The following is a 26,208-nucleotide window of genomic DNA, read 5'->3' as shown; positions in this document are numbered from 1 at the left end:
ATTCTTGTTGAATGATTTTATATTATCTAAAAAACTGGATTTTTTAGGGAGACATTCAAAGGGGCTGGGGGGGGGGGGGGGTATACATGTACATATATATACAAAAAACTTGAATCTTACAGTGTTTATTTATCGGATAAAATAAGTTAAATATCACCGTTATTATTGTCTGACCGGAAACAGGCCGGGGGTGTCCAAATTCAGAGGCTGCGTCCACCTGAGGACCCGGCCTTTGTGGTCTAAGTGGGCCGGGTCCTCCGGAAGCCAGGTAGACCGGAAATGTGAAATTGGACGGTCTAGCCTTCAGAATTACGTCACCTGCCGTCTGCTCCTTGCTGTCTAAAATATAACCGGAGTTCTCACACAGCAGTTTATTCAGCTGTGTGAGAACCCGGAGGAATCCTCCCGAGGGATAAAGTTTTATTTAATCTAATAACTTTAATCTCAGCCAAAACGATTTACTCACCAACAAATAAAACACAACTAAAGCACTGAAAAAGGCCAAACAATAACATGTTTAAGTTATTTGACACACAGCTACATTCTCGCCTGAAAATGTGTTAAAAGTTTATTTTGCGACCCAGAAAGAGAAATAAGAGTAATATTAAAACTAAGTAGCTGCAGTACTAGTAGCCATTGTTGGAAACTGGAATTGGCTGGGCCAGTCTGGGATATGGTTTTCAGTTTTGTTGTCCGGGTGGAAAATCAGGAGAAATTGGGGAGAATGGTCGCCCCGGGAGATTTTCGGGAGGGGCACTGAAATTCGGGATTCCCCGGAAAAATCGGGAGTGTTGGCATGTATGTCCTAGCATAGCCTATAACGTTATTGTGACGGACACATTATATGAGTGAACTTGAGTTTAAGTGACTTACAGGTTTCTTTGAAAAACACTTTCTTATATCCAGGTTCTTCCTTTTTGCTGCCGTCCTCCTCGCAGCGCAGGCTTGCCGCTGCTAAAACTAAACAGTTCCCTGAAAGGCTCAGCCAATCACATTGGCCATATTTGTCACATGACGTAGGACTCCAGCAGAGAACGTAATTTAACTCTTTCTGCTCCGCTGGGTGAATGAGACGCTGACAGATCGTTTTTTTCTTGTTGTTCTTTACTCGAAGAGATCAAATTATTGGTGGGGACAATTCAATAATAGCTGGATATTGGTGGGGACACGTCCCTTCCGTCCATGCCAAATCTACGCCCTTGCCCTATTTTATCTCGCCCTGAACTGGAGATAGCTACACATGCATTTATTTCCTCACGCTTGGACTATAGTAACTCTTTATGTGTCTAAGCAAAGGTTCTCTGGATCGTCTGCAGGTTTTCCAAAACGCTGCAGCTACGCTGTTGACAAAATCCTCCAAGTATTCTCATGTGACACCATTGCTATCTCAGCACTTTATGATTCTGTCTAGAAAGGTGCTATATAAAAAATGTAAATAAAATGTTATTATTATTTTATGGTGGGATCATCTGACCTCCTCCATAGATCTTTGTTTACAGAGCATTCCTGCCGTACCAGGTTGTGATGCAGCCAGACAGAATACTGCTTTCTTCCATTTGTGCAACATCTCTAAAGTTAGAAATATCCTGTCTCAGAGTGACGCTGAAAAACTAGTTCATGCATTTATTACTTCCAGGCTGGACGACTGTAATTCATTATTATCAGGAAGTCCTAAAAACTCCCTGAAAAGCCTTCAGCTAATCCAAAATGCTGCCGCAAAAGTCCAGACAGGGACTAGAAAGAGAGAGCAGATTTCTCCTGTTTTGGCTTCCTGTTAAATCCAGAATTCAAAATCCTGCTCCTCACATACAAGGTCTTAAATAATCAGGCCCCATCTTATCTTAATGACCTTGTAGTACCATATCACCCTATTAGAGCACTTCGCTCTCGCTCTGCAGGCCTACTTGTTGTTCCTAGAGTATTTAAAAGTAGAATGGGAGGCAGAGCCTTCAGTTTTCAGGCCCCTCTTCTGTGGAACCAGCTTCCAGTTTGGATTCAGGAGACAGACACTATCTCTACTTTCAAGATTAGGCTTCAAACCTTCCTTTTTGCTAAAGCATATAGTTAGGGCTGGACCAGGTGACCCTGAATCCTCCCTTAGTTATGCTGCAATAGACATAGGCTGCTGGGGGATTTTTCCTTTCCAGTCACCTTTCTCACTCACTATGTATTAACAGACCTCTCTGCATTGAATCATATCTGTTATTAACCTCTGTCTCTCTTCCACAGCATGTCTTTATCCTGTTTTCCTTCTCTCACCCCAATCGGTCGCAGCAGATGGCCCCGCCCCTCCCTGAGCCTGGTTCTGCTGGAGGTTTCTTCCTGTTAAAAGGGAGTTTTTCCTTCCCACTGTCGCCAAAGTGCTTGCTCATAGGGGGTCATATGATTGTTGGGTTTTTCTCTGTACCTATGAAGCACCTTGAGGCGACTTTTGTTGTGATTTGGTGCTATATAAATAAAATTGAATTGAATTGAATTGAAAGACAGCACATCTTCGAGGGGTTTCGCCTGGCTCTGGGCAGCCCTCGGAGACCAGGATCTAACCTGACGTCCCTTGAGATTCAGCTGAGGCTCTCCAGGCATTGCCCTCGCGCTCTGGAGGATGGATTGGAAGAGCTAGCATGTTGACCTGCCTGTTCACCACCTCATCCACATCCTCATCCAGGTTTTCAGGCCCTAGCTCACTCCCTTAGTAAATTAGCAGATCTGTTTCCATCTCATGTTCCCGGTTTATTGTCTCAGGCTGCAGCACTGTCCCCATCCTCAGTTCAGTCACCTGTAGCTCAGTCTCCTGTCCTCCAGTCTGCAGTCCAGTCTCCTGCTGTTCAGCTTCCAAGTCAGTCTCCCAGTCCGTTTTTAGCTCTGTTCCCCAATCTGCAGTCACAGCACCCAGAGCCAGCTGTGAGCTCTCTCTCTCTCCTCAGCCAGAGGTTTCCACACCGCCTGATCAAGCGATTGCCACCGCCTTGTCCACATTGGGTTTGGCATCGGTGGCCACCTTCCAGGCCGCTGACTGACCTTCCTCGCCATTACCGGCCACCAGGCCGCCGTCTTCTTCGCGGCCAGCCTCCACACCTGCGGAGTGGCCACCGCTGTCTTCCTCGCAGCCAGCCTCTGGACTTGCTGAGTGGCCGCCGCCGCCTTCCGCCAGATCGACTCCAGCGTCACTGCTGGCCACGTGGCCGCCCACAAGATCGACTCCAATGCCACCCCTGGCCACACGGCCACCCACCAGGACTGATTCATTCTGGACTCTGTGTTCAGCTGTTCACTCACCAGTCTCCAATCAGTCACTATTCAGCCGGTGTATTTAAGCCCTCAGTTTCAACCTGGTCATTGTCTTGTCATTGATGTTGTCGTTCCTGTGTGTGCCCTATGCTCAGTCAGCCATTCAGCCAGTCTTTCAGTCGTCCAGGCAGTCAGCCATCTCATGGTCTGTTCATTTCTCCATTGTCTACAATAAATCACCAATCTTCACCTACCTGCTATTCCTGCGTTTGGGTCCTCTCTTCCTCTCATCCACACACACCCCTGACACCACGGACTACACCTGTCATCGCTCACCTTCTACAGGAATGAAAAACTCTAACCCACCACATTATGCTCTCACACCGGTTCTCCAACAGAACGAACTCATCACCAACACCATCGCCATGTTGGTTAAAACTGGCTTCGTAATGATCCACCATTTTATAGCACAACTTGATTATTGATTATTTATCGACTTTTTTTCACCTTTCAGGTTTAAGATCTTCTCCAACCAGTCAGCTCTCGAGTCTCTGGCGGTAAGTTTGTTTTCATCTTACAGTAATTGGTTCAATGAGACAGCAAGGAGACTGTTAAGGGTTCAAATATTGAGGAGGGATATAGGAGGAAATCCAAAATAACAACACTGGTCCGGCCGGGTTAAGTCAAACGATGATTTTAATGGAGAGATGAACACTGTACGCAGCATCGATCTCTCTCGAACAATACACAATCAGTTGTTTTATATCATCAGGGAAATTTATAACGCCCCCTCATGCGTCATCACATGCATAAGTTTCAAAACCACAATGACTTTTAACACAGTTAAAACTAACACTAGAAGTGAAAAACATTTTCGTTAACGGAAATAAAAATAAAAACAAAAAAAGGAAAACTAACTAAAACTGTAATGAGTGTTCACAAAACTAACTAAAATTAACTGAATTTATAGCAAAAATGTGTTTAGTTTTCATTGATGTGTGCGTGTCCTACAATAGTCGAGGGTGAAAATGAAGTTTAGTTTCCAGATTTTTTTCTTGCTGTGTCTCATTATGCCAGCAGGTGGCAGCACGTTAGTCGAGTCGTCTGTGTTGCTGCTCCGTCCACGCGCAGAATCATGTCAGGAGAAAGCGCCAGAGTCCAATTTGGGATTACTTTGAATATGACTGTGTTTTGCTTAAAGCAAGTGTCTTGTAGTGGAAAGAGACAAATTATGAGGGACATTTCTAAAGGGAAAAAAATCCCACAATCCTTAAAGTGCGCTTGAAAAGCTCACACAAGAAGGCTAACCTAGCTTACCTTGAGAAGGTAAGGGAGCACACTCGACCCTCATCCCCAGAAACAGAAGCTAACCCCAGGCAAGGCAGTGTGATGCATCCCGAGACAACAGGACGAGGATATCTACATAACTGTGTGAGTCAATTGCCTTCAAAAAGTTTATCAATTCACTTGAACCAAAATTACGATCACCCGGTGCTGCAAGAGTTAATAGTCTCATTGGGGCCAAGATATACATTTTATAGTTGCCTGGTATCAGTGGTTGTTCATCTGCCTTTATTTATTTAAAGAACCCATAGGTGGGAATGTGAGTTGTCTGTCTCTGCGTGTTAGCTCTGCGACAGACAGGCGACCTGTCCAGGGTGCAGGTAGCTGGAATAGCAACATACCCAAGGATGAGCAGAAGAGCATGACTGATATGATGAAACTGGGATTTTGTTACACTTAATTATTGCAAACACAACTAAAACCATAACTGAAACTAATCAAAACTAAACTGAAACTAAGGATTTTCAAAAAAATAAAAACTAAACTAAACTAGCAAACAATTGGTAAAAACTAATTAAAACTGAGATAAAATTTAAAATCTGAAATCAAAACTGAATTAAAATAAAAACTAATGAAAACTGCAAAACTATTAAAACCCTGGTCACAAGCAAAATATAATTAAACTTTCACCTATGTCTGTGAAGGTTCTCAGTCATCCAGGTCATCGTAGTCAAAGGAGCTTGCAAAGAAAAGCGTCTGGACTTCTTTAAGTTGCTTGAAGACGTTTCACTTCTCATCCGAGAAGCTTCTTCAGTTCTAAGGTCAAATGGTGGAGAACTTTCACCTATAAATGAGTCCATCTACTGTGTGTGTGTGGGTGTGTGTGTGTTTGTGTCAACCTGAAATGCACTCAGTTTCACCTCACCAGCTAAACCTTGTAACCTTTCCACCAGACAGAAGGCCAGCACGTACACAACTGAAACTATATGTGTAATATATCGAATAAATGTTTTAATCAAATGATACTACTTAAAACTTAATAAAAGAATATAAAAGAATAAAAGATAACAATGAATAACCTGGTTATTCAAATAGCCCCATCCAAACTGCTCTTCAAAGTAACTTACACTTAGACTCTGCTTTAGTTTCACTTTCACAAGCACGCTCTGCAAAAGCCTGCGCTTCCTGTCTACTTTGGCACAGAGTGTACTCAGAGTTAGGCCTTTCTTTTATAATGCAATATAATCTGCATATAAACATTTAAGATTATGAAAAGCATTCAAAAGCATTTAAGATTATAGATTTAACTCAACAGTTTAAAGGGGTTATAACTGCTCCTGTAATAAAGGCTGATTGGGTGCCAATATATTTAAACATCTGAATGCAATATCAATGCTGTAGATTATGTTATTAATGCAATGATAATGATGATGACCATGAACAATAGCAGTAAAAATATTTCTCTGATCTCCACAAGACACAAAACTACAGAACAAACACTTTCTCCCTGATTTTTACACGTTCTGACCAAAACATGAAGCGTATACACCCTAAAACCTCTCTGTGTGTCTGCAGTTGATTCCTCTGCAGGCTCCTCTAAAGACGATGCTGCAGATGTCTGTAGTTCCACTGATCAACAGTAAGAACCTAATTCATCAATCAAAAAACTCACAGACCCTGAACACACCGTGACAGTGTCGCTCTGTTTGTGTGTGCTCTCTTAGACTGGACAAAGAGAGGCGTTCGGATCCCGCTGGCTGATGGGGTGGATTTCATTGAGGAGGTGGTTGAATATCATAACGTGAGTGTGATTTTACCCCTCGACTATTTGAGGAGTTTTAGACTTTTTTCATATTTATGAAAATAAAACATAAAATTGATTTTGATTAGTTGTAACACATTGAGTGGATTACAAAAAAAATTGAATAAATTTTCAAATATTTTGAATGCAAACCTGTTGTGTAAATAGATGCACATCGAAAGTGCTTTTATGGAAAATTTGTCCTCAAAAATGCACTGACAAACACAGAGTACACGTGAAGTGATGATGATCCTGATGTTGCTAAGAAACAAAAGGAAGAAACAGAGAATCTGGGTCATCCGATTCCTCGGAATAGGCAACAGAATGTCCTGGATTGATCCAGGAGTTTTCGGTCATATTTCAGGATGTCAGTCGGGCAGTTTGAGCTCTTGTTCTCGAGTTGGGACCACAACCGAGGTGGCAGATAAATCATTTCAGTGAACCGACTGACCCCGAAGAGCATCTAGCTGTGTGTGTCTGAGGTTAAATAGAATTATTTTACTGTTCCCATGTCAATGGATATTCAGTACTGGTGAACATTTTGACCCATGAGTGCACTTGTTGTATGCATGCATGTAAAGTGAACTAGCAAACATCATCATAGCTACATGCGGCTGTCTTCTTGTTTGATGGCAGATGCTCCCTTCACCCTGGCCAAAAAGGCTAAAATGACCAAAGAAAAAGTGGAAAACAGCTAAACATGAGAGGTTTTTGGACAAAGTTTGTGTTTTTTCCATTGTTTAAGCACTGCTTCCAGCCAAGAGTGATACCATATATGCCCCATAGCTGCAGAAAAGGCTAACATTGTTATCTTTTTACAAAAAACCAGCTGAACATGAGAGGTTTTTGGACCAATTTTGTGTTCTCCATTCTTTAAGCACCGGTTTGAGCACCGTTTGAGCACCGGTATCGGATAAAACCTAAACGATACCCATCCCTAAATACCACCATCAAAAAAAACAATTTACAAAAAAATTACAATTGTGACCATACACTTGTGGGCGTCACACATTTTTTTTATAATAAAGTCTTGTATTATCATTTTATTTGTTTTAGGCTTTCTTTTTTTTAAAGTCAGATTTATGCAGAAATAAACTCAGTGCTGCCCCCTGGCTGACAGGAGCTGTTCCATCTCTGCAGGGTTTCATCGTGATCGGAGCAAATCTTCACTTCAGCAAAGGGCTGAGAGAAATGGTGGTAGGAAGCTCAGAGATGGAGCAACAGACTGCCAACTCCACCGCCACCACCAGCACTGCCTAAATGTTCATACGCAGGGTTTACATAGATCTACAATTAATGTGAATATATACAACACATCATTAAAAGGATGAGTATATGATGAACAGATCAGAAAAGAACTGACAGCAGCACAGTGAGCCTTACACCTTGCAATGAGTCCAAACTAACAAGGTTACAGTTACAGACACTATTACTCCTTCTCACAGTTTAATGTATTATTCGTAGATTATCTTCAAGATTACAGGTAATTATAGTTCAGACAGTGTTGTTCACCATAGGTCACATGCACGCTGACGCTGTGAAGGTCATACAATATAAATACGAAGGACTGAATTAAACATGAAGGGAAACACTTGTATCCATGACAACACTGTGTCAGAACAACTCGAAAGTTGCCCCTCCTCTGAGGGTGTTGTTCCAGTGGGCAGAAAAGTGATCACGTGGTAGCTGTCAAGGTTTATATCTTTAACCTTTTGTTAGTTTATTCTAAAGAACTGACGTTCTGCCCGAGAACATCAATTTATATTTCATGTTCTCTCTAAAACCTCTCACTTCATGTTGATTCATGTTGTTTCTATTTACACCTGAATGTCAGGTAGCTGGAAGCCTCCTCATTGGCTCAGTTTACACATGAAACACGATTCATCACTGTCAAGCCGATTGGGGAGAAAATGCTTCGCTGTCTGATGTACTTAGATGTCTTTGACCTGATGAATCTTTCGCTTTTTGTCTCATTAGGAAGTGTAAACAGGTTAAAACTACATGATAATACTGGAAACCACTCAGGAGATTTTATCTTTCATCTGTGCTGTTGCTGGCAAACCTGTCTCACCTGTACTTACCTGAACATTAAAGATTATGGACCTGTTCAAAATAAACTGAAAGCTAAACCTGACACCTGTCAGCAGTTTATTTTTGATTATTGTAGGGTCTACCTTACAATATAAAGTGCCTCTAGGTGACTTGTTTTGATTTGGAGCAGTATAAATAAAATTGAATTGAACTGAATTAAAACTTCCGCTCATAAAAAACAGCTGCCATTCTGTCATTACGGTGTGTTCACACCGAACGCGACAGACACGACCAAAACGTGCCAGCTTGACGCGTGCACATTCGCACCTCAACGTTTGTCCAACGCGAATTACTTGTGGAAATGTTGGAGGAAGTAGTGCCAGGTGGTATGTTTGCAAGATGGCAGCTGTTGATCTAGCGTTTGAATAGAGAGTCTCCCTTTTTTATTTACTGTGGAGAGCAGAGCAGCGGCGTAAAGGACGTCCTCGCCGTACCTGGGTCCATCAAGTCCTCCAGAAGCGTGAGCAGTTTGGTGAGTTTCACCACTTGCTCCAGGAGCTGCGCCTGGATGACGGCCACTTTCAGCGATACCACTGTCTTTCCCTGGCCCAGTTTGAGGAGCTGCTGTCCCACGGCGGTCCAAGCATCGCCCGCCTAGACAACAACTACAGGCGCTCAATCCCACCTGCAGAGCGCCTGTCCATCTGCTTGAGGTTAGTAAAAGTGTTTAATACAGTAGTCCTTTATTGATACCTTTGCTAATATATGCTAAACCATCTGTTTATACACTGCTAACATGGATGTGGTATGCTATCAGTGTTTACTGATAGCAAACTGTGGTATGGAGACGACTGTTTATAATATTTCTAGTGATACTCGAAAGGTCTCATCAAGTCCCGATTTAATTCGATTTATGCTGTTATCAGTGTTTGAATGGTAGCATGGCTGTGGTGTCATATCAATGTATGCTCTCAGTGTTTGCTGATATCAAACTGTGGTATGAGGACCACTGTTGGTAATCTTTGTAGTGATACTCAGAAGGTCTATCTTATAAAGTCTTCTTTTTAAAAAAAAATTTTGACCTGGTTAAACCCTAACCCCCAGTTGAATATTTGTATATAATCCCTGCAGCTGTCAGACTCTATAACAGGGGTCACTAGCCTTTCTTAAAACTGAGAGGCATATGGTCACCTGCTCATCCCAGTGAGCTGAACTGGTGCTCAGCAAGTTTTCTGCTATTGTTGTGGTTCTGATGACTCAATTTCCTTTCTCCATCGCTCTCACTCATGTGTATGTGTGCCAATTATGCCTTGTGTTTTAGAGGTGGCCCTTCCTGCTTGCCACTGCCAGTTGCACCTGGGATGTTTAACTCCCCTGTGAGAAGCTGGAGTACAACAGTTGTTTGACGCCTGGTTGTTAAACTGGAAATCGTTAGTAGAATTGGGTCTTCAATAAAAACATGTTTGTCGTCTTTGGCTTTTTGTTCCTTTCTGTGCAAGAAACCAGACCTTGCGAGTGAGTACCATGACACGGTTATTTGTAGAGAGAATGAAAGGAAGCTGTGTCTGAGCATCGAGTGGTAATTGTTTTAATGAAAAACAAACTATCAGGACAAAAACAATCAACCCGATCACTGATCAGTGAGATTTAATTCCACCAAGTAAAAACACTCCAAAGAAACGTTTGCTTCTCTCACTTCAGTTAATCATTTATTGAACAATAATCCAGTTATTGATCTGTGAATGAATGAACTAATAGATGTTAAATGTCAGTTACTAATTGTAATTATGCAGATCCCTTATACCACAGATGATTTTCCTTAAACTGAAAATTAGATAAAATTTCAGTTGTGCCTTCAAACACTTTCACGTTAACACACATGTTTATGTTTACACATTGTTTTTCATGTGGTCATGTGCTTTTGTGGACTGTGTTTCCCTAAAACAAACTTTGTGGTTGCATGTCATTGAAGACTTTGCTGATGCTGTCATAACCATGGAAACCACACTTCCTGCCAGCAACCCTGCAGCCAAAGGTTAGGGCATCTTGCAAACTTCCACCTATAGACAGAAAACATTGATCTTTTAAATTAATCAGTCCTCAGGTGTTACTGATTTATTTTATTTAAAAGTAAAGGGGAATTAAAGGGCATTACTATGTGTTAACAGACCTCTCTGCATTGAATCATATCTGTTATTAACCTCTGTCTCTCTTCCACAGCATGTCTTTATCCTGTCTTCCTTCTCTCACCCCAACCAATCACAGCAGATGGCCCCGCCCCTCCCTGAGCCTGGTTCTGCCGGAGGTTTCTTCCTGTTAAAAGGGAGTTTTTCCTTCCCACTGTCGCCAAAGTGCTTGCTCATAGGGGGTCATAGGGGGTTTTTCTCTGTATGTATTATTGTAGGGTCTACCTTACAATATAAAACACCTTGAGACTGTTGTTGTGATTTGGTGCTGTATAAATCAAAGTTAATTAAAGGGAAGTTTAATTAACAGTTTTAATTTAATTAACAGTCTTATTGTGATGGTCCTGTGTTGAAATGTTTCCATCTCATCTTTTCCTCCGTGGGGTCATGGGAGCAGGTCACCGACTAATCAGAACGGTCGTGATTGGGTTCCTGGCTGCTCCAGTCTGCATGCCAAAATAGGACCCCAAGTCGCATAGCTTGTGGATAGAAAACTGTCTGTCCATGGGTGGATGAGGCATGTTGTATAAAGTTTTGAGTGCTCAAGTAGCATAGAAAAGGATTATATAAGAGCCAATCCATGTACACTTACAACAACGGATATATGTTAAAACAGGTTTTGTTCTGGCGTGTATCAGGATCAGCACTTTATTAATAAAGCTATTTGCTACAGAATACTGAGGTTTTGCTGGCTTCCTGCTACATAGATGTTTAAAAGTCTCACCCTTGGACAGTGTGTAGATGACAGCAGCGTTGAAGGTGTCCCCAGCTCCAAGCGTATCAACGAGACTTTCAGGAGGAAATGCATCAGAATGAATGATCACACCATCAGGACCCAAAGCATCAGCTCCTTTTTCTGCCCAGGCACAGATCAGGATGGCCCTAAGGAAGGATGGCGTCATATTTTTATTTCTATGGTTGTTACTAATGTTACACTGCTGACCTGTGACCGCTCACCCCTGTTTGACTCGACTGTAAAGTCCTTTCAGGGCAGCTTCAGCTGACTCAAACCCAAAATCACGAGCAACGTCCTTACTGACAAAAACCTAAAGACATGAAACCGCGATGAATTTGCAACACGTGACAGAAAACATGCAATAACATTTTGTCTGATAGAGTGGGCAGTTTATGTTCTCCTGGTTCTGGCACAGAAGCTCTCACCACATCGCCATGAGGAAACAGCTGGTACAGCGGCTGTCTGGTCTTCTCTATCTCCACGGAAATGGTGATCTTCTGTTGCTGTGGCAACATGCTGTTATATCGCTCTACCTGCTGGATCATCTTCACCTGCTCCTCTGCGTTTCGGCCCTACAGGAGTTAAAGTGTGACAGCAAACAAACAAGATTTATGAGACAAAACAGTTTCCAGTGGGTTAGAGTGCACTTTTGTTTAATGAATTAATCATCATTGATCAATTTCAAATTAATGTTGTTGTTTTTTAAGTCTTCTGGTGAAAATATTGTTTCTAAATGAGCACAAACCTCTGAGGAGTGCAGGCTGGAAAGGTGTTAAGATGGTGACAGGTGTTTTCTGATTGGTTACTCATCATTAACAGGTTGTGTTTATGATCTTAATTTAAAATTCTGATTACCAATGTCAGTTTAATACTAGGTTGGGTTGGCTCGTTTACTGGACTTTACTCACCTCCCAGTGGATCCACTTGAACTGATGAAGGTGAACTTTTGAAAAATCCTCTGCTGTGACATCTGGAAGGTTCCTGACAGACAGGAATTGAGGTCAGAGCTTATGGTCCTTTAAAACAACCACTTCCATCTCTTCAAAACTCAGGTCAAACCATTTTTTCTGGATTCTCCCTGCATTTAGCAGATTCATGTTAACCTTCCTATCACATCATTATGACACCAAACCAGCAGGACTGGTAAACTGCTCTGCTGTATAAAATTCATGGAACAACCACAGAGCAGGTGCAGCCTATCAGACAGCAAGCTACTATACAGGGAGTGCAGAATTATTAGGCAAATGAGTATTTTGTCCACATCATCCTCTTCATGCATGTTGTCTTACTCCAAGCTGTATAGGCTCGAAAGCCTACTACCAATTAAGCATATTAGGTGATGTGCATCTCTGTAATGAGAAGGGGTGTGGTCTAATGACATCAACACCCTATATCAGGTGTGCATAATTATTAGGCAACGTCCTTTCCTTTGGCAAAATGGGTCAAAAGAAGGACTTGACAGGCTCAGAAAAGTCAAAAATAGTGAGATATCTTGCAGAGGGATGCAGCAGTCTCAAAATTGCAAAGCTGATCATCGAACAATCAAGCGTTTCATTCAAAATAGTCAACAGGGTCGCAAGAAGTGTGTGGAAAAACCAAGGCACCAAATAACTGCCCATGAACTGAGAAAAGTCAAGCGTGCAGCTGCCAAGATGCCACTTGCCACCAGTTTGGCCATATTTCAGAGCTGCAACATCACTGGAGTGCCCAAAAGCACAAGGTGTGCAATACTCAGAGACATGGCCAAGGTAAGAAAGGCTGAAAGACGACCACCACTGAACAAGACACACAAGCTGAAACGTCAAGACTGGGCCAAGAAATATCTCAAGACTGATTTTTCTAAGGTTTTATGGACTGATGAAATGAGAGTGAGTCTTGATGGGCCAGATGGATGGGCCCGTGGCTGGATTGGTAAAGGGCAGAGAGCTCCAGTCCGACTCAGACGCCAGCAAGGTGGAGGTGGAGTACTGGTTTGGGCTGGTATCATCAAAGATGAGCTTGTGGGGCCTTTTCGGGTTGAGGATGGAGTCAAGCTCAACTCCCAGTCCTACTGCCAGTTTCTGGAAGACACCTTCTTCAAGCAGTGGTACAGGAAGAAGTCTGCATCCTTCAAGAAAAACATGATTTTCATGCAGGACAATGCTCCATCACACGCGTCCAAGTACTCCACAGCGTGGCTGGCAAGAAAGGGTATAAAAGAAGACAAACTGATGACATGGCCTCCTTGTTCACCTGATCTGAACCCCATTGAGAACCTGTGGTCCATCATCAAATGTGAGATTTACAAGGAGGGAAAACAGTACACCTCTCTGAACAGTGTCTGGGAGGCTGTGGTTGCTGCTGCACGCAATGTTGATGGTGAACAGATCAAAACACTGACAGAATCCATGGATGGCAGGCTTTTGAGTGTCCTTGCAAAGAAAGGTGGCTATATTGGTCGCTGATTTGTTTTTGTTTTGTTTTTGAATGTCAGAAATGTATATTTGTGAATGTGGAGATGTTATATTGGTTTCACTGGTAAAAATAAATAATTGAAATGGGTATATATTTGTTTTTTGTTAAGTTGCCTAATAATTATGCACAGTAATAGTCACCTGCACACACAGATATCCCCCTAAAATAGCTAAAACTAAAAACAAACTAAAAACTACTTCCTTTTTTTTTTTTTTTTTTTCTGCCTGTCCCATTTGGTTCTTTAGCCGTCAGAATTGTTGTCTGAAGACCAACAAGGATACCCAATGGATTTACTTTGCCAAATGGATCATCGTGGCATTGCCGTATTGGTCCATTTGGTCAATCTTTGTTTTTATTATTTATTATATTTTATTTTCAGATGTTACAGACGGGACAGACATGAGTGAGGGATAGGAGAGGGAGAAAGAAAGAGGAAGGAAAGGAAAAACAGAAGGGGAGAGGGACAGTGAGAAAGGGGGGGAGAAAAAAAATAAAAATCTCCTGGATCACCTGTTGAGAGAAGAATAGAAAACAAGCAAAAAAGACAAAAAAAACAACAACAAAGCAACATACTAAACACTACAAACTAAAAACTACTTCCAAAAACATTCAGCTTTGATATTAATGAGTTTTTTGGGTTCATTGAGAACATGGTTGTTGTTCAATAATACAATTATTCCTCAAAAATACAACTTGCCTAATAATTCTGCACTCCCTGTAAAGCTGACTGTGTTGCCATCCACCAGTCAGTCAGAGAGGCCCCACCTTTATAATGCAAACTTTTAGTCTTAATACAGTTGAAACAGGTGAATTATAGAAACATCCTCCTATAGAGACTTTCAATTCAGTTTTATTCACATAGCGTCAAATCACGACAACAGTCGCCTGAAGGCGCTTTATATTGTAAGGTACACCCTACAATAATACATACAGAGAAAAATCCAGCAATCATATGACCCCCTATGAGCAAGCCCTTTGGCGACAGTGGGAAGGAAAAACTCCCTTTTAACAGGAAGAAACCTCCGGCAGAACCAGGCTCAGGGAGGGGCGGGGCCATCTGCTGTGACCGGTTGGGGTGAGAGAAGGAAGACAGGATAAAGACATGCTGTGGAGGACAGACGGAGATTAATAACAGCAGCCTATGTCTATTGCAGCATAACTAAGGGAGGATTCAGGGTCACCTGGTCCAGCCCTAACTATATGCTTTAGCAAAAAGGAAGGTTTGAAGCCTAATCTTGAAAGTAGAGATAGTGTCTGTCTCCTGAATCCAAACTGGAAGCTGGTTCCACAGAAGAGGGGCCTGAAAACTGAAGGCTCTGCCTCCCATTCTACTTTTAAATACTGTAGGATTCAAGATTCAAGATTTTTATTTGCCATTTGTGCACAGGACCAACAGTCCATGCACATTGGAATTCTTGTGCAGAGCTCTCCAGGTCAAGTTACACTTTTTATAAGATAAAGACAAGATGTTTTTTTTCTTTGTTTCTTTTTCTTTTTGAGTGGGCTCACTTTGCTACTCTGATGGACTTCTGCAGTTCGTAGTGGGCTCTCTTATACTCCATCTGATCTCCTGCCTTGAAGGCCTCCCTCCTCTCCCTTATTTCCAGTTTAATGTCTCCATTAAGCCAGGGTTTTTGGCCTTGGAACCTGCGCACAGTCCTGGGAGGGATACAAATACACGTACACCAGTTTATGTAGTCGCTTACAGTCTCTGTGTATTCGTGGATATTGTTAGCTGTTCCTTTGAAGATGCTCCAGTCTGTAGTCTCTAAGCAGCTCTGCCCAGCAGACTGGCTTTTGCACTGTCAGTCCAGGTATTAATAGGCCTGACTGTGACTGGTTTTGTCTTGAGCTTTTTGTTATATATGGGTTTTAGCCAGATTGCCAGGTGATTAAACTTTCTGAAATTAGGTTTTGGTTCAGCTGAGAAGGCATTTCTGATCTTGCTGTAACAGTGATCCAGTATTTTATTTCCTGTGGTGGGGAAGGTTACAAACTGATGTAGTTTAGGCATGTACACTGCACACAATGATGCACTGCAGTTCTCTGGGCAAATAGCAAGGCCTTTATCAAAGTCAGAAATTCCACATTTTCAGAGCAGGATTTTGAAATGATCTTACAGTCAGTACACCACAATTGTTTGATGAGGGCGGCCATTCCTCCGCCGCGTATCTTGCCACTGCCCGGAGCACTTCGCCCGCTCTGAAGACCCCGTAGCCATCTGGTGTTATCGGGTGTTCTCTCCCCCAGCCAGTATTTTGCAAAAACACAGTATGGAGCACTCCTGACGTTTGCGTGGAAATTCGAGCAGGGAGTTTGTCTATTTTATTTTCCAAAGACTGAACATTGGCAAGGAGTATGACCGGGAGGGTTAACCTTCTTTTGCTAACCAAGCGCCTTCGGTCAGCTCCTCCACGTCTGCTGCACCTCCGCTTCTGCTTGTTGTTCCCAGGAGAGTCCCGCTCTAATGGCTGCACTGAGGTCTAGCAGAGAGGCGTGTAAGACTACAACTCTGCTTCCTGGTCCCAACTCTGGATAGTCATATTTTGGGGGGTTTAATAAATTTGGGCAGATTTCCAGAAATGAGAGCTGCTCCATCCAAAGTGGGATGGATGCCGTCTCTCCTAACAAGACCAGGTTTCCTCCAGAAGGTTTGCCAATTATCTATGAAGCCCACATCGTTTCTGGGACACCACTCAGACAGCCAGCAATTTAAGGAGAACATGCGGCTAAACATGTCACTCCTGGTCTGATTGGGGAGGGGACCAGAGAAAACTACAGAGTCTGACATTGTTTTGGCAAAGTTACACACCGATTCAACATTGATTTTGGTGACCTCGGAATTACGTAAACGGGTGTCATTACTGCTGAAGTGAATTACAATTTTACTGAATTCATGTTTACATTTAGCCAGCAGTTTTAAATTTCCCTCAATGTTGCCTGCTCTGGCCCCTGGAAGACAAAATAGACCGAAACAATTTTTGTATTTGCTGTAAACGTGTTTATATCTGCTGAGGGGAATGCTGGATTACAGGCAGAGGTGGATGGTGTGATAAACTTTCACTCTTGTACATTTACAATAATTTAAAGAGCTTGGAAAGAAAACCGTGTGGACTTCTTTACGTTTCTCAACACGTCTCACCTCTCATCCGAGATGCCTCTTCAGTTCTAAGAGCAATTGGTGATTTTTAAGACCTATTGGTAGTGTCCCTAAGAGGGTGATGGACCCACTGTTGATCATCTACGCAATCACATGAGCCAAGATGAAAAATGAGCATGGGTCACCATCAGCCAAGGTCTTGGGTGAACCCATTGTGAGACCTTGCCCCACCCTATCATGTCACAATAATGAATTCATTAGTTTTGTTGCAGGTCAGTTTCAAAATGTTGTCAAAATAAAAATACACTGAGAACTCAGCCTCTTTAAAAAAAAAAAAAAAAAGGCCTGTTGCCCTTACTGTTGCAGGCCAGAGTGAAAATAATCCCTAGTGTTAAAAAGCTGAGGAAACTTGGAGGACAAAAAAAGAACTGTTCAGAGAAGATGAACAGTATCTGAAAGTCACGTCCTTAAGTAAGGGGAAAAAAGCAAAGACCTGACAGATAATCTGGAACTTCAGCTGATCATGCTAACTACTGCCTGACAACTGAGGACGGTGACATCATCAGAGAGAGAAAGAGAGAGACCAGTGATCAGCATTGCGGAGCATCTGAGTGGGGCTGAAGAGCGTGAACACAAGGAAAGCAGCGGGGCCAGACGGCATCACCGGCCGTCTGCTGTGCTGACCAGCTAGTAGGTGTGTTCACTTCCATCTTCAATGAGTTCCTGGCTAAGTCTGTGGTCCCCACATGCTTCAAGAGATCCACCATCATCCCTGTGCCCAAGAACAACAAGCCCTCATTCCTGAATGACTACCGGCCAGTTGCACTGACTTCGGTGGTTATGAAGGTGATCGAGAGGCTGCTGAAGAACATCATCTCCTCCTCCATCGCAGACACCACAGATCCGCTCCAGTTCGCCTACCGACCCAACAGATCCACAGAGGACGCCATCGCCCATGTCCTGCACACCACACTCAGCCACGTGGACAAGAAACAGGGTAACTATGTGAGAATGCTGTTCGTAGATTACAGTTCAGTGTTTAACACAATAGTGCCCTGCAGACTGTTCAAAAAGCTGAGGGATCTGGGACTCAACAGTCGTATGAGTGCATGGGTGTTGGACTTCCTCACTGGCAGAACTCAGGTGGTGAGGGTGGGTAGGTGTGTCTCTGACAACATCACCATCAACACCGGAGCGTCACAGGGGCGTGTCCTCTCGCCACTGCTCTACTCCCACTTCAGACTGTGTGGCCACCCATGGCTCCAACACCATTGCGAAGTTTGCTGACGACACAGTGGTGTTGGGCGCCGTCTCCAACAACGATGAGGCGGCCTACATGGATGAAGTGAAGAATCTGGCATCGTGGTGCCAGGACAACCACCTCTAGCTCAACCAAGGAGCTGGTGTTGGACTTCAGGAGTCAGCACAGAGACCACAAGCCCATTATCATCAGGAGCTCCAGTGGAGAGGGTGCAGTCCTTCAAGTATCTTGGTGTCCACATCTCCTCAGACCTGACATGGTCTGCACACATTCAGGTCCAGTCCAAAAAGGCTAGGCAGCGCCTGTACCACCTACGACAACTGAAGGAGTTCAGAGCGGGGAGAGCCTTGCTTTCCCCGCCTCCTAGAGCCCGCATTTTTGGTGTACTGTAAGTTATCTTTTTCGCTTTATTAATATTTATAATGTTTTAACCTTCAGCCTTTCGGGTTGTGCCTACTATGCCTGGTGTATTATTGGTTAGTTATGTCACCCGCCTGTTAGTATATTTTATTTGTATTTTGTATTTGTATTTATTATTGCTCTAACTCTGTGAAGCACTTTGGCATACCTGTGGGTTTTTTAAATGTGCTATATAAATAAAATTGTACTGTATTGTACACAGGCGCTGTGGAGAGCATCCTCACAGAGAACATCACATCCTGGTATGGGAACCGCTTTGTCAAGGCCAAAAAGCTCTTCAGAGAGTGAGCCGTACGGCAAAACACTGCTGCAGGGCTGCTGTCCCCTCCTTACAGGACATTTACATGAGGAGATGCTGGTCCAGAGCAGCTCAGATACTGAAGGACTCGTCCCATCCCAGGAACAGTTCCAACTTCTGCAATCAGGCAGAAGGTTCCACCACCATCCAGGCAAAAACAGAGAGACTCAAGAGGAGCTCCTTTCCCCAGGCCATCCTGGTGTTAAATCAGGACATGCCCCCCCACTCACAGCATCCATAAGTGACTGAGACAGGACTTTTTCTTACCATATCCTCATATCATGCCTGATCTTTCTTGCCACACTACGGCACAAGACACTTCAGCATCCCTCTCGCACAATGTACATTCTCAGTTTTTCAACTTAAATTTCCAGATTGTTTTATTTTATTTAAATTTACTTAATTATATAATTCACTCAATAATAATAATAATGGATTGGATTTATATAGCGCTTTTCAAGGCACCCAAAGCGCTTTACAATGCCACTATTCATTCACTCTCACATTCACACACTGGTGGAGGCAGCTACAGTTGTAGCCACAGCTGCCCTGGGGCAGACTGACAGAAGCGAGGCTGCCATATCGCACCATCGGCCCCTCTGGCCATCACCAGTAGGCAAGTAGGGTAAAGAGTCTTGCCCAAGGACACAACGACCAGGACAGAGAGCCCGGGGATCGAACCGGCGACCTTCCGGTTACAGAGACGCTTCCAAACCCCCTGAGCCATGGTCGCCCCATTTACTGCATGTAAGGTCTTCCTTGCACATATTTACTTACTGTGTATAATGTTTTCTTTTTGCACAGCCCAGGAGCGTTTTCAGGACACATTTCACTGTGTGTTGTACTTGTATAATTATGCATGTGACAAATAAAGAATCTTGAATCTTGACCCAGCATGCAGTAATATCTGCCCAAACACACTGGCAGTGCAATAAAATGGATACCTGGATAGGAAAACTCACAGTGGAATCGTGGCTATGTTTGCACAGTTTTCAATAAATCACTCCACTCATTTCGTATTTTCCTACAACAATGTAAAAAAATTTCACCATTAAACCATGAATATCTCTTATATTCAGGCCTTTGTCCCTCAGTGCCCACCAGTGTTGGTCGAGTTACTTGAAAAAAGTAATCAGTAACTAATTACTGATTACTTCCCCAAAAAAGTAATCCTGTTACTTTACTGATTACTTATTTTCAAAAGTAATTAATTACTTAGTTACTTTTTAAAAACACGATTTACAACCTGAATAGGTAATAAGGCGATAGATCTTTCAGCCCAATTCTACTTTCTGCCTAATCCATCATATAAAATGTAATCAAACGGAAAAGGCTCTTTTTAAAATTTGTTTTATTAGTTTTAATCTTTTAACTTTATGCATCAAGCAAAGATTTAATTATCTGCAACATTCTCTGACTGGAAGAAATTAGTTTAACATTTAAACCTATTTTCTGCACATTCCAGCACATAAAATAAAAATTTTTTTTTGTGTTTACACTCAGTCTTTCAAATAGGTGCAAGTAAAAAGTGGGGTAGGCGGATGTTTGCCCTGGTGCAGGTGTGTCTCAGCGGTCAGTGGAAGAATCCGCGAGTTTGTCTGTGAATTTCCTTCCCATTCACTGGTAGCGTACTCAGTGCTTGCTCGGATGTTTAGGGTTTTTTTTCGCTGTAAAAAGAAGTTTCTTCCCACGCAGTGAACAGCAGAAGCTAATGTTTTTGTCACTTTTTACAGAATTAAACTCAAAGTAAGGTCAGTACTTCCACGCTTTAAATGCTGCGCGGTCATACTCGCTCCCAGACTCGATATATTATCCATTCTTGATCTGCACACAGCTGTTGCCACGAACGTCGCACTCGCTTACATCATTGTCATGAGACACCCTCGCAAAAAAATCACGGTTTTAGTAACACAGTAACGTGGGGTGCTTACGGGAAAGTAACGGTAATCTAATTACCTTTTTTGCAATAGTAATCCCTTACTTTACTCATTACTTGAAAAAAGTAATCGAATTACAGTAACGCGCTACTGCCCATCTCTGGTGCCCACTGTAGAAAAGCATACTTTGGTGTTTATTGCAACAAGACGCCATATTAGGCTTCAAGTGTGATCAACAACACCTGCACAGTTTTGCTTATCTTTGCTTATTCTATTTATAGTGGAAGAAAACCCATACAGATTGACTTTTGATTAATAAACTTGTTTATACTTTGGGAGAAATTAAATAATTTATGATGAATTATCCCTAGAAACCACTGCAGAGCTAACAGAAAAGTTTGTGACAAGGCTCAGCGAGAAAAAGGAAGCTGCTTTATAAACAGTTTACCTGCCTGAAGGTTTTACTGACTGCTTCACGTTTTTCTTTTGCTCACCTAACATTCGATGTGGATATCTCAACCAGGACGTTTTTTTAACAGAAACTGGAAATGAATGAGCTACAGTGGTTGTTGAGGTCAAAACGAAAAGAATACCAACATCATCAGTTTCCTCTACGCGACCTTCACACAAACTGCTCTAGGAAACTCCTTTAAAGAGTTTGGTCCACTTTTTCCAACTTCGCCTCTGACCTGATAAAAAGTCATCTGTTATTCACCTCATCTGATTGGTGGAGCCATTGCTCTGCAGTGGCTCATGTGCCCAGTTGTCATTAGACCAGATTTAGGCTGACATTTAGGTTTTCATGCTTCCTGATGACAGATTCTCTAAACTCATCAGTGTATTTGTTTCATCCACCTTCAGCAGCCAATGGATGGAGCTTAGAGTCTGAGAGGGCGTGGTGCAATCCAATCAGTAAAGCTTCACCTGAACCACTGATGGGTTTGTTCAGGTGACCAGAAAGAGAATCAAAAGAAACGGGAAAGATTCTGCAGAATTTTATTTAAAAATGTATTTTTGAGAAAGGGAAGACTGATTATTTCACTGCGGTGCTGATTAGCCGGGCATAATGTCAGAAATAACACACTGATCAAACAGGCTGGAAGAAAACCTCTATCATTGTAATAATCATTATTAATTAATATCTAACGTGAGCTGTGAAAATCGCAGCTCTTCGACGACCTGATGCCTTACGTATCGGAGAGAACGACGGTTCGAGTTCCAGTGGATGGACAAACCACACAACAAGCACATGGAGTTTGACCTTCGACCTGCAAAACCACCGCTGACACATCGATGTCCCGCTGCGAGAAGTCAGCCATGATGAAACTGACAGAAAGACAGACAGGAAAGATCATGTCCCCTCGAAAATAAAACTCTGGCAGAAACCCGAACTCTGACTGGCAGAAGGGGAGGGGTGGAGCTCCTCTATGATGACCCTGAAACAGATGCCGTTAGTGACACAAACACACCTGTTCATGTGCAGGATAGTGCGACTTCCTGTGCTGGTGTTGCTGATGACCATGGAGGCTGGAAGGAAGCACTGAGGGTGCTCAGACAGCAGAGACACATCGATGCAGTACTTCTGAAAATCTTCCAAAATAAAACTACAGACAGGTAACTGTTTACACTGACTTGGCTTCCTGAAACACAGATCCTCCACATGGCAGACAGAAAAATTAAAGTCAGAGGTGGTAACAAGTATGTTAGTAATGCACTTTCTGACTGGATGTTAAATAAAGATGATAAATCTCCTGTTTTTAGTGCTCAGGTGAAACTGCTGGTGAACAAAGAGCTGCCTTTTTTTTACCCTTTGAAGAGCACTTTGTAAATGTGAGCACCAGAGGAGTTTCCCCCTTTGTACTTCACCACAGCTTCAAACATCAAGAACCATCTCCACACCTTTAACCTGCTCTGATGTGGTATTGCTGTCACCCTGCCAGGCTGGCAGCATGGACGCCTAGGTCTGTTAACGTGATAATTTCAGAATCAGGCATCGTAAGATTTTAAAATTCATATCTCGCGTGCATTTGCTAAAATTCTCTAACAAGTTTGAATCTCAGGTTAAGGTAAGAGGTCCAGTTTCCTCATGAATGTAAAAAGAAGGGAAGTCACTTTCAAACTGATGCCACTGGTGCAGTTATTAAACATTGTGAACACTTTCCAGTCTCACCGACTTGATATCGAGGTTAAAGTATGAGGTGAAGTTTAATGAATTTTGTCAATGCAATAAGAAGGAATCAACTTCGAATTTTTTAATTTTCATCACACAAACACCAAATTAAAGACTGGTGGCTGCCAGTATCATTTTTCTTTATACTGCTAAAAATTAAAGCAATACTTTTTAATCAGAATACAGTCAGTTAAACAACTGAGCAGATAAATATCCCAGATAAGTAGCAGAAAGTCTTTTATTTCAGTAGGTTGATAATGTTCATTTCTGTGTATGTGTGTGTGTAGAATCTCCAAAATACCACAGTTTCAGTAAAAAACTGTGGTATTAACAGTCTGGATTCTGCCCTCAAACATTGATGACTGTGTATTTCTTGTATTTCTGAACAAATGGATTTATTGATGAGCATTTGAAAAGGACTCACTTGGCCACAGGACCAGCTGACAAGGAGCCCATGAAGGCACAGGGCGCTCCGAGCAGCGACAGCACTGTGCATGAGTTTGAAGCATTTCCTCCCCGCTGCCAACGCTGCGACAGACATCTGTAGGTACAAAGTAATGACATCATCCATCAGAGGGGCAATCATTAATTTTCAATACTGATAGAATAGAATAAGAATAAGAATAGAATTCAACTTTGTTGTCATTGCACATGCACAGGTACAGGGCAACGAAATGCAGTTTGCATCCATCCAGAAGTGCTTTAGCCATGATATAGATATATTACAATATATATTAGCAATAATATAGATATGCAAGTATATTACAGAAATGGGTCTATTATGGTATGTTATAATGTACATGGTATGAAGTATGTTATGAATATTCTATAACTATAAGTATGTACAGGCTGTAGTGAGTACAAGCTATGTACAGGATATAAATATGAAAAACTATACAGAATATGAAATAAATAACTTTACAGAAATCTGAGATATACAGCTATACAGAAATGTGAACTATGCAAGTTATAAACAGTTGTAGGATTAAAAATTATCGTATGTACAGAATGATTATTTACACAGAGCTACACAGTAGTGCAGTTAAGGTAAGTGAGGGTGTGGATAATTTCTACAGAGGCTATATAAAGTGCTAGTGGTTGTGAGTGGTGGTTCAGTCCATGTTATTATTGTGTGTTTGAGGGTACAGTTGTCCATTGTGTGTGTATGTAGGTGGTTGTGTGTGTGTGTATGGTCAGTCCATGAGTTTAACGTGGGTCAGATGTCAGGAGGCAGAGTTCAGGAGTCTGACAGCTGTGGGGAAGAAGCTGTTCCGGTACCTGATGGTCTTAGTCTGATGGCAGGAGTGATGAAAGGCTTCATGGAGTCAAACATTACACACAGAAACAAAAAGAAGCTGCTAACGTTAAAGTCAAAGGAGTGTGTTTCTCATCGCCAATGAGAAACAAGCACCAGTGCATCACAAACAAAGTCATTGTGGCAGAGCAGTGGGTTCACAATGTCAGGGGAGCCTCACGCACACAGCTGTTCCCCAAGGCCTAATCATGTCGTCCCTATGAGTAGGATCTCAGAGAAGTGAGGTGTGTGCTATACAGGAGAAGTGAGGAGCACTGAGCTGGAGAGAGTGGGGCTGAAAAGCCTGCCACTCAGTATGCTGTATGCTGTTTTACACATATAAAAACGTTCATGTGCTGGAGAAACTGTCAGCCTGCAATCCTTGCTACAGTTATCGACCACACTTAAAAGCAAAGGGTTGGGGGACAGCTGGGTCATAGTCAGGTTAGTGCCAGGGCCTCAGCCAGGAAAACTTAGATAATAGAAGATCAGTCCGCTTGGCCTCATTCACACGAGTGAAGAGAACAGGAGAACCAGTGATGCTAATGTCCTCATGTTAGGAGAGAGGTAAAAGATGAATTCTCTTCTTCAGATTAGTGACACCCCTGTTTGTGGGGTTAGGGCTTGTTGCAGCACCAAGGAGATGCATTTACATCATATTCTGGCTTTTTCATTTTTAAAATAAAAAAAATAAATGGAGTATCAAATGTCGATAGTGTTGCACTGAAATCTGTTACGTAATGAAAGTGTGACCTTTGCCCACACGTTGACCTAAAAAAACTGCCAACCCCGACACCTAAACATCACCAAAACCTCTTACCCGTAAACCCCTAATCCTGACTGTATACAATGTCACAGTAAATCAATTTTTAGAGATCCACTTCTCTAAACAGCTGGTTCAACATAAGCTGTACCAACCTGGAGAGTTAGCTTGCATATTAACATATTAACCTGCTCTCAGCTTTAGCCTGCATACTAACCTGCTGTCAGAATTGGCCTGCAGGCTAACCTGCTGTCAGAATTGGCCTGCAGGCTAACCTGCTGTCAGCTTTAGCCTGCAGGCTAACCTGCTGTCAGCTTTAGCCTGCAGGCTAACCTGCTGTCAGAATTAGCCTTGATGCTAACCTGTCAGAGTTAGCGTGCATACTAACCTGCTGTCAGCTTTAGCCTGCAGGCTAACCTGCTGTCAGCTTTAGCCTGCAGCTTAACCTGCTGTGAGAGTTAGCCTGGATGCTAACCTGCTGTCAGTGTCTTCTTCAGGGTATTTGTTCACCACGTTGATGATGTCGAGACACACCAGCCCCACACACAGAATCTTCTTCTGCTGTTCCATGCTGGTCCACACAATGACAGACACACACACTCTCTGTGATCCGAGGGTGTTAGAAACGCACACTCAGGTGGACTTTGAAACACTTCCTCCCATGATTCCCTCAGAGTAGTGATGCGCGAATTATGAACGAATCGTTCAATACTCGAGAATCACTTTACTGACTCATGAATCATGATTCACAAGCCCAACTGACTCACTGACTCATCCCTGTTGCTGTTAGCAGCAATGTATCTAGCTTATAATTAAAATTGTGGAGAAAAACAACATCCAGTATCTTAACAAAAAATTTTCTGCTCTGAACTGGAAGAAAAAACCCTGAGTAGAAGCTCACATCAAGAAAATAGCACCTCGGTTCACAGTAGCATCGCTCTGCTAACATGCTAACAGCACATTTGAGCTACTCACCCCCTCCCTTTCTGTGCCGAATCGTAAGCGTAAGCGAATCACTCAGGACTCACTAACCCCCTCCCTCCTGGCTCACAGCTTCTTCTTCTTCTTGGTTGGCAACCAATGTTAAGGCGCATTAACGCCCCCTGGCTCACATTTCAGTGGACATTTAGATGAGAAAATATATATTTAACGCATTTAAGGAAAATACTAATAAAATAAAAATAAACAAAATAAATGTTTATTTAGCAATTTTGATAGGAAATTGCTTAATTTTAGAATGTTTTTGGTCTTTTTTTCTCTATAAAATAGTTGTTTTCTTTTAGAATCATTCATCTTAGCAGTAGG

The 26,208-nt window shown here is 42.5% G+C and overlaps 2 protein-coding genes across 20 annotated transcripts in view; one reads left to right on the top strand and one right to left on the bottom strand.

Moving 5' to 3' along the window:
* pltp (phospholipid transfer protein) overlaps positions 1-8,447 on the top strand; it is a 31,304-nt gene extending 22,857 nt beyond the window's left edge. For 4 of the 6 annotated variants that reach the window (XM_080301075.1, XM_080301076.1, XM_080301078.1 and 1 more), the window contains one exon: positions 2,925-3,486. In XM_080301075.1, coding sequence (XP_080157201.1) covers positions 2,925-3,351 — 427 coding nt within the window. In that variant the 3' untranslated portion in view covers positions 3,352-3,486. Of the gene's footprint in view, positions 1-2,924; positions 3,487-3,742; positions 3,786-6,087; positions 6,152-6,236; positions 6,314-7,453 lie in introns of those variants that run through there. The other 2 variants (XM_026166639.2, XM_026166642.2) reach the window with 1 other exon arrangement.
* Positions 8,448-9,916: 1,469 nt separating this feature from the next.
* Positions 9,917-25,920, bottom strand: khk (ketohexokinase). Of its 14 annotated transcripts, none has more exons than XM_080301081.1 (10): positions 25,379-25,601; positions 23,271-23,387; positions 22,146-22,266; positions 21,868-22,002; positions 15,230-15,379; positions 12,175-12,247; positions 11,692-11,838; positions 11,488-11,576; positions 11,255-11,412; positions 9,917-10,404 (listed from the first exon to the last, which is right to left on the bottom strand). In XM_080301081.1, the coding sequence occupies exons 2-10, from the start codon at positions 23,353-23,355 to the stop codon at positions 10,283-10,285; spliced, it is 1,080 nt and encodes a 359-aa protein (XP_080157207.1). In that variant the 5' UTR covers positions 23,356-23,387; positions 25,379-25,601; the 3' UTR covers positions 9,917-10,282. The 14 variants fall into 14 exon arrangements, with proteins under 14 accessions (XP_080157207.1, XP_080157212.1, XP_080157205.1 ...); XM_080301086.1 differs by having other exon boundaries at positions 22,146-22,203; XM_080301079.1 differs by having other exon boundaries at positions 22,146-22,280; positions 25,379-25,596.
* Between the last annotated feature and the right edge of the window lie 288 nt (positions 25,921-26,208).

The sequence above is a fragment of the Astatotilapia calliptera genome, chromosome 5, assembly GCF_964374335.1.
Source record: "Astatotilapia calliptera chromosome 5, fAstCal68.1, whole genome shotgun sequence".
In the NCBI taxonomy this organism is placed as follows: Eukaryota; Metazoa; Chordata; class Actinopteri; order Cichliformes; family Cichlidae; genus Astatotilapia; species Astatotilapia calliptera.
The sequence above is the reverse complement of the archived record's forward strand: the minus strand, read 5'-3'. Positions and strand labels throughout refer to the sequence as shown.

Coding starts and splice junctions, on each gene's coding strand:
- khk (XM_080301079.1), bottom strand. CDS start 25,473: ATGGAACAGCAGAAGAAGATTCTGTGTGTGGGGCTGGTGTGTCTCGAC. Junction 12,248..15,229: donor AAGTCCATCAGAGTAGCAAA/GTGAGCCCACTC, acceptor CCTGTCTGTCAG/GAACCTTCCAGATGTCACAG. Junction 11,577..11,691: donor TGTTTCCTCATGGCGATGTG/GTGAGAGCTTCT, acceptor TCATGTCTTTAG/GTTTTTGTCAGTAAGGACGT.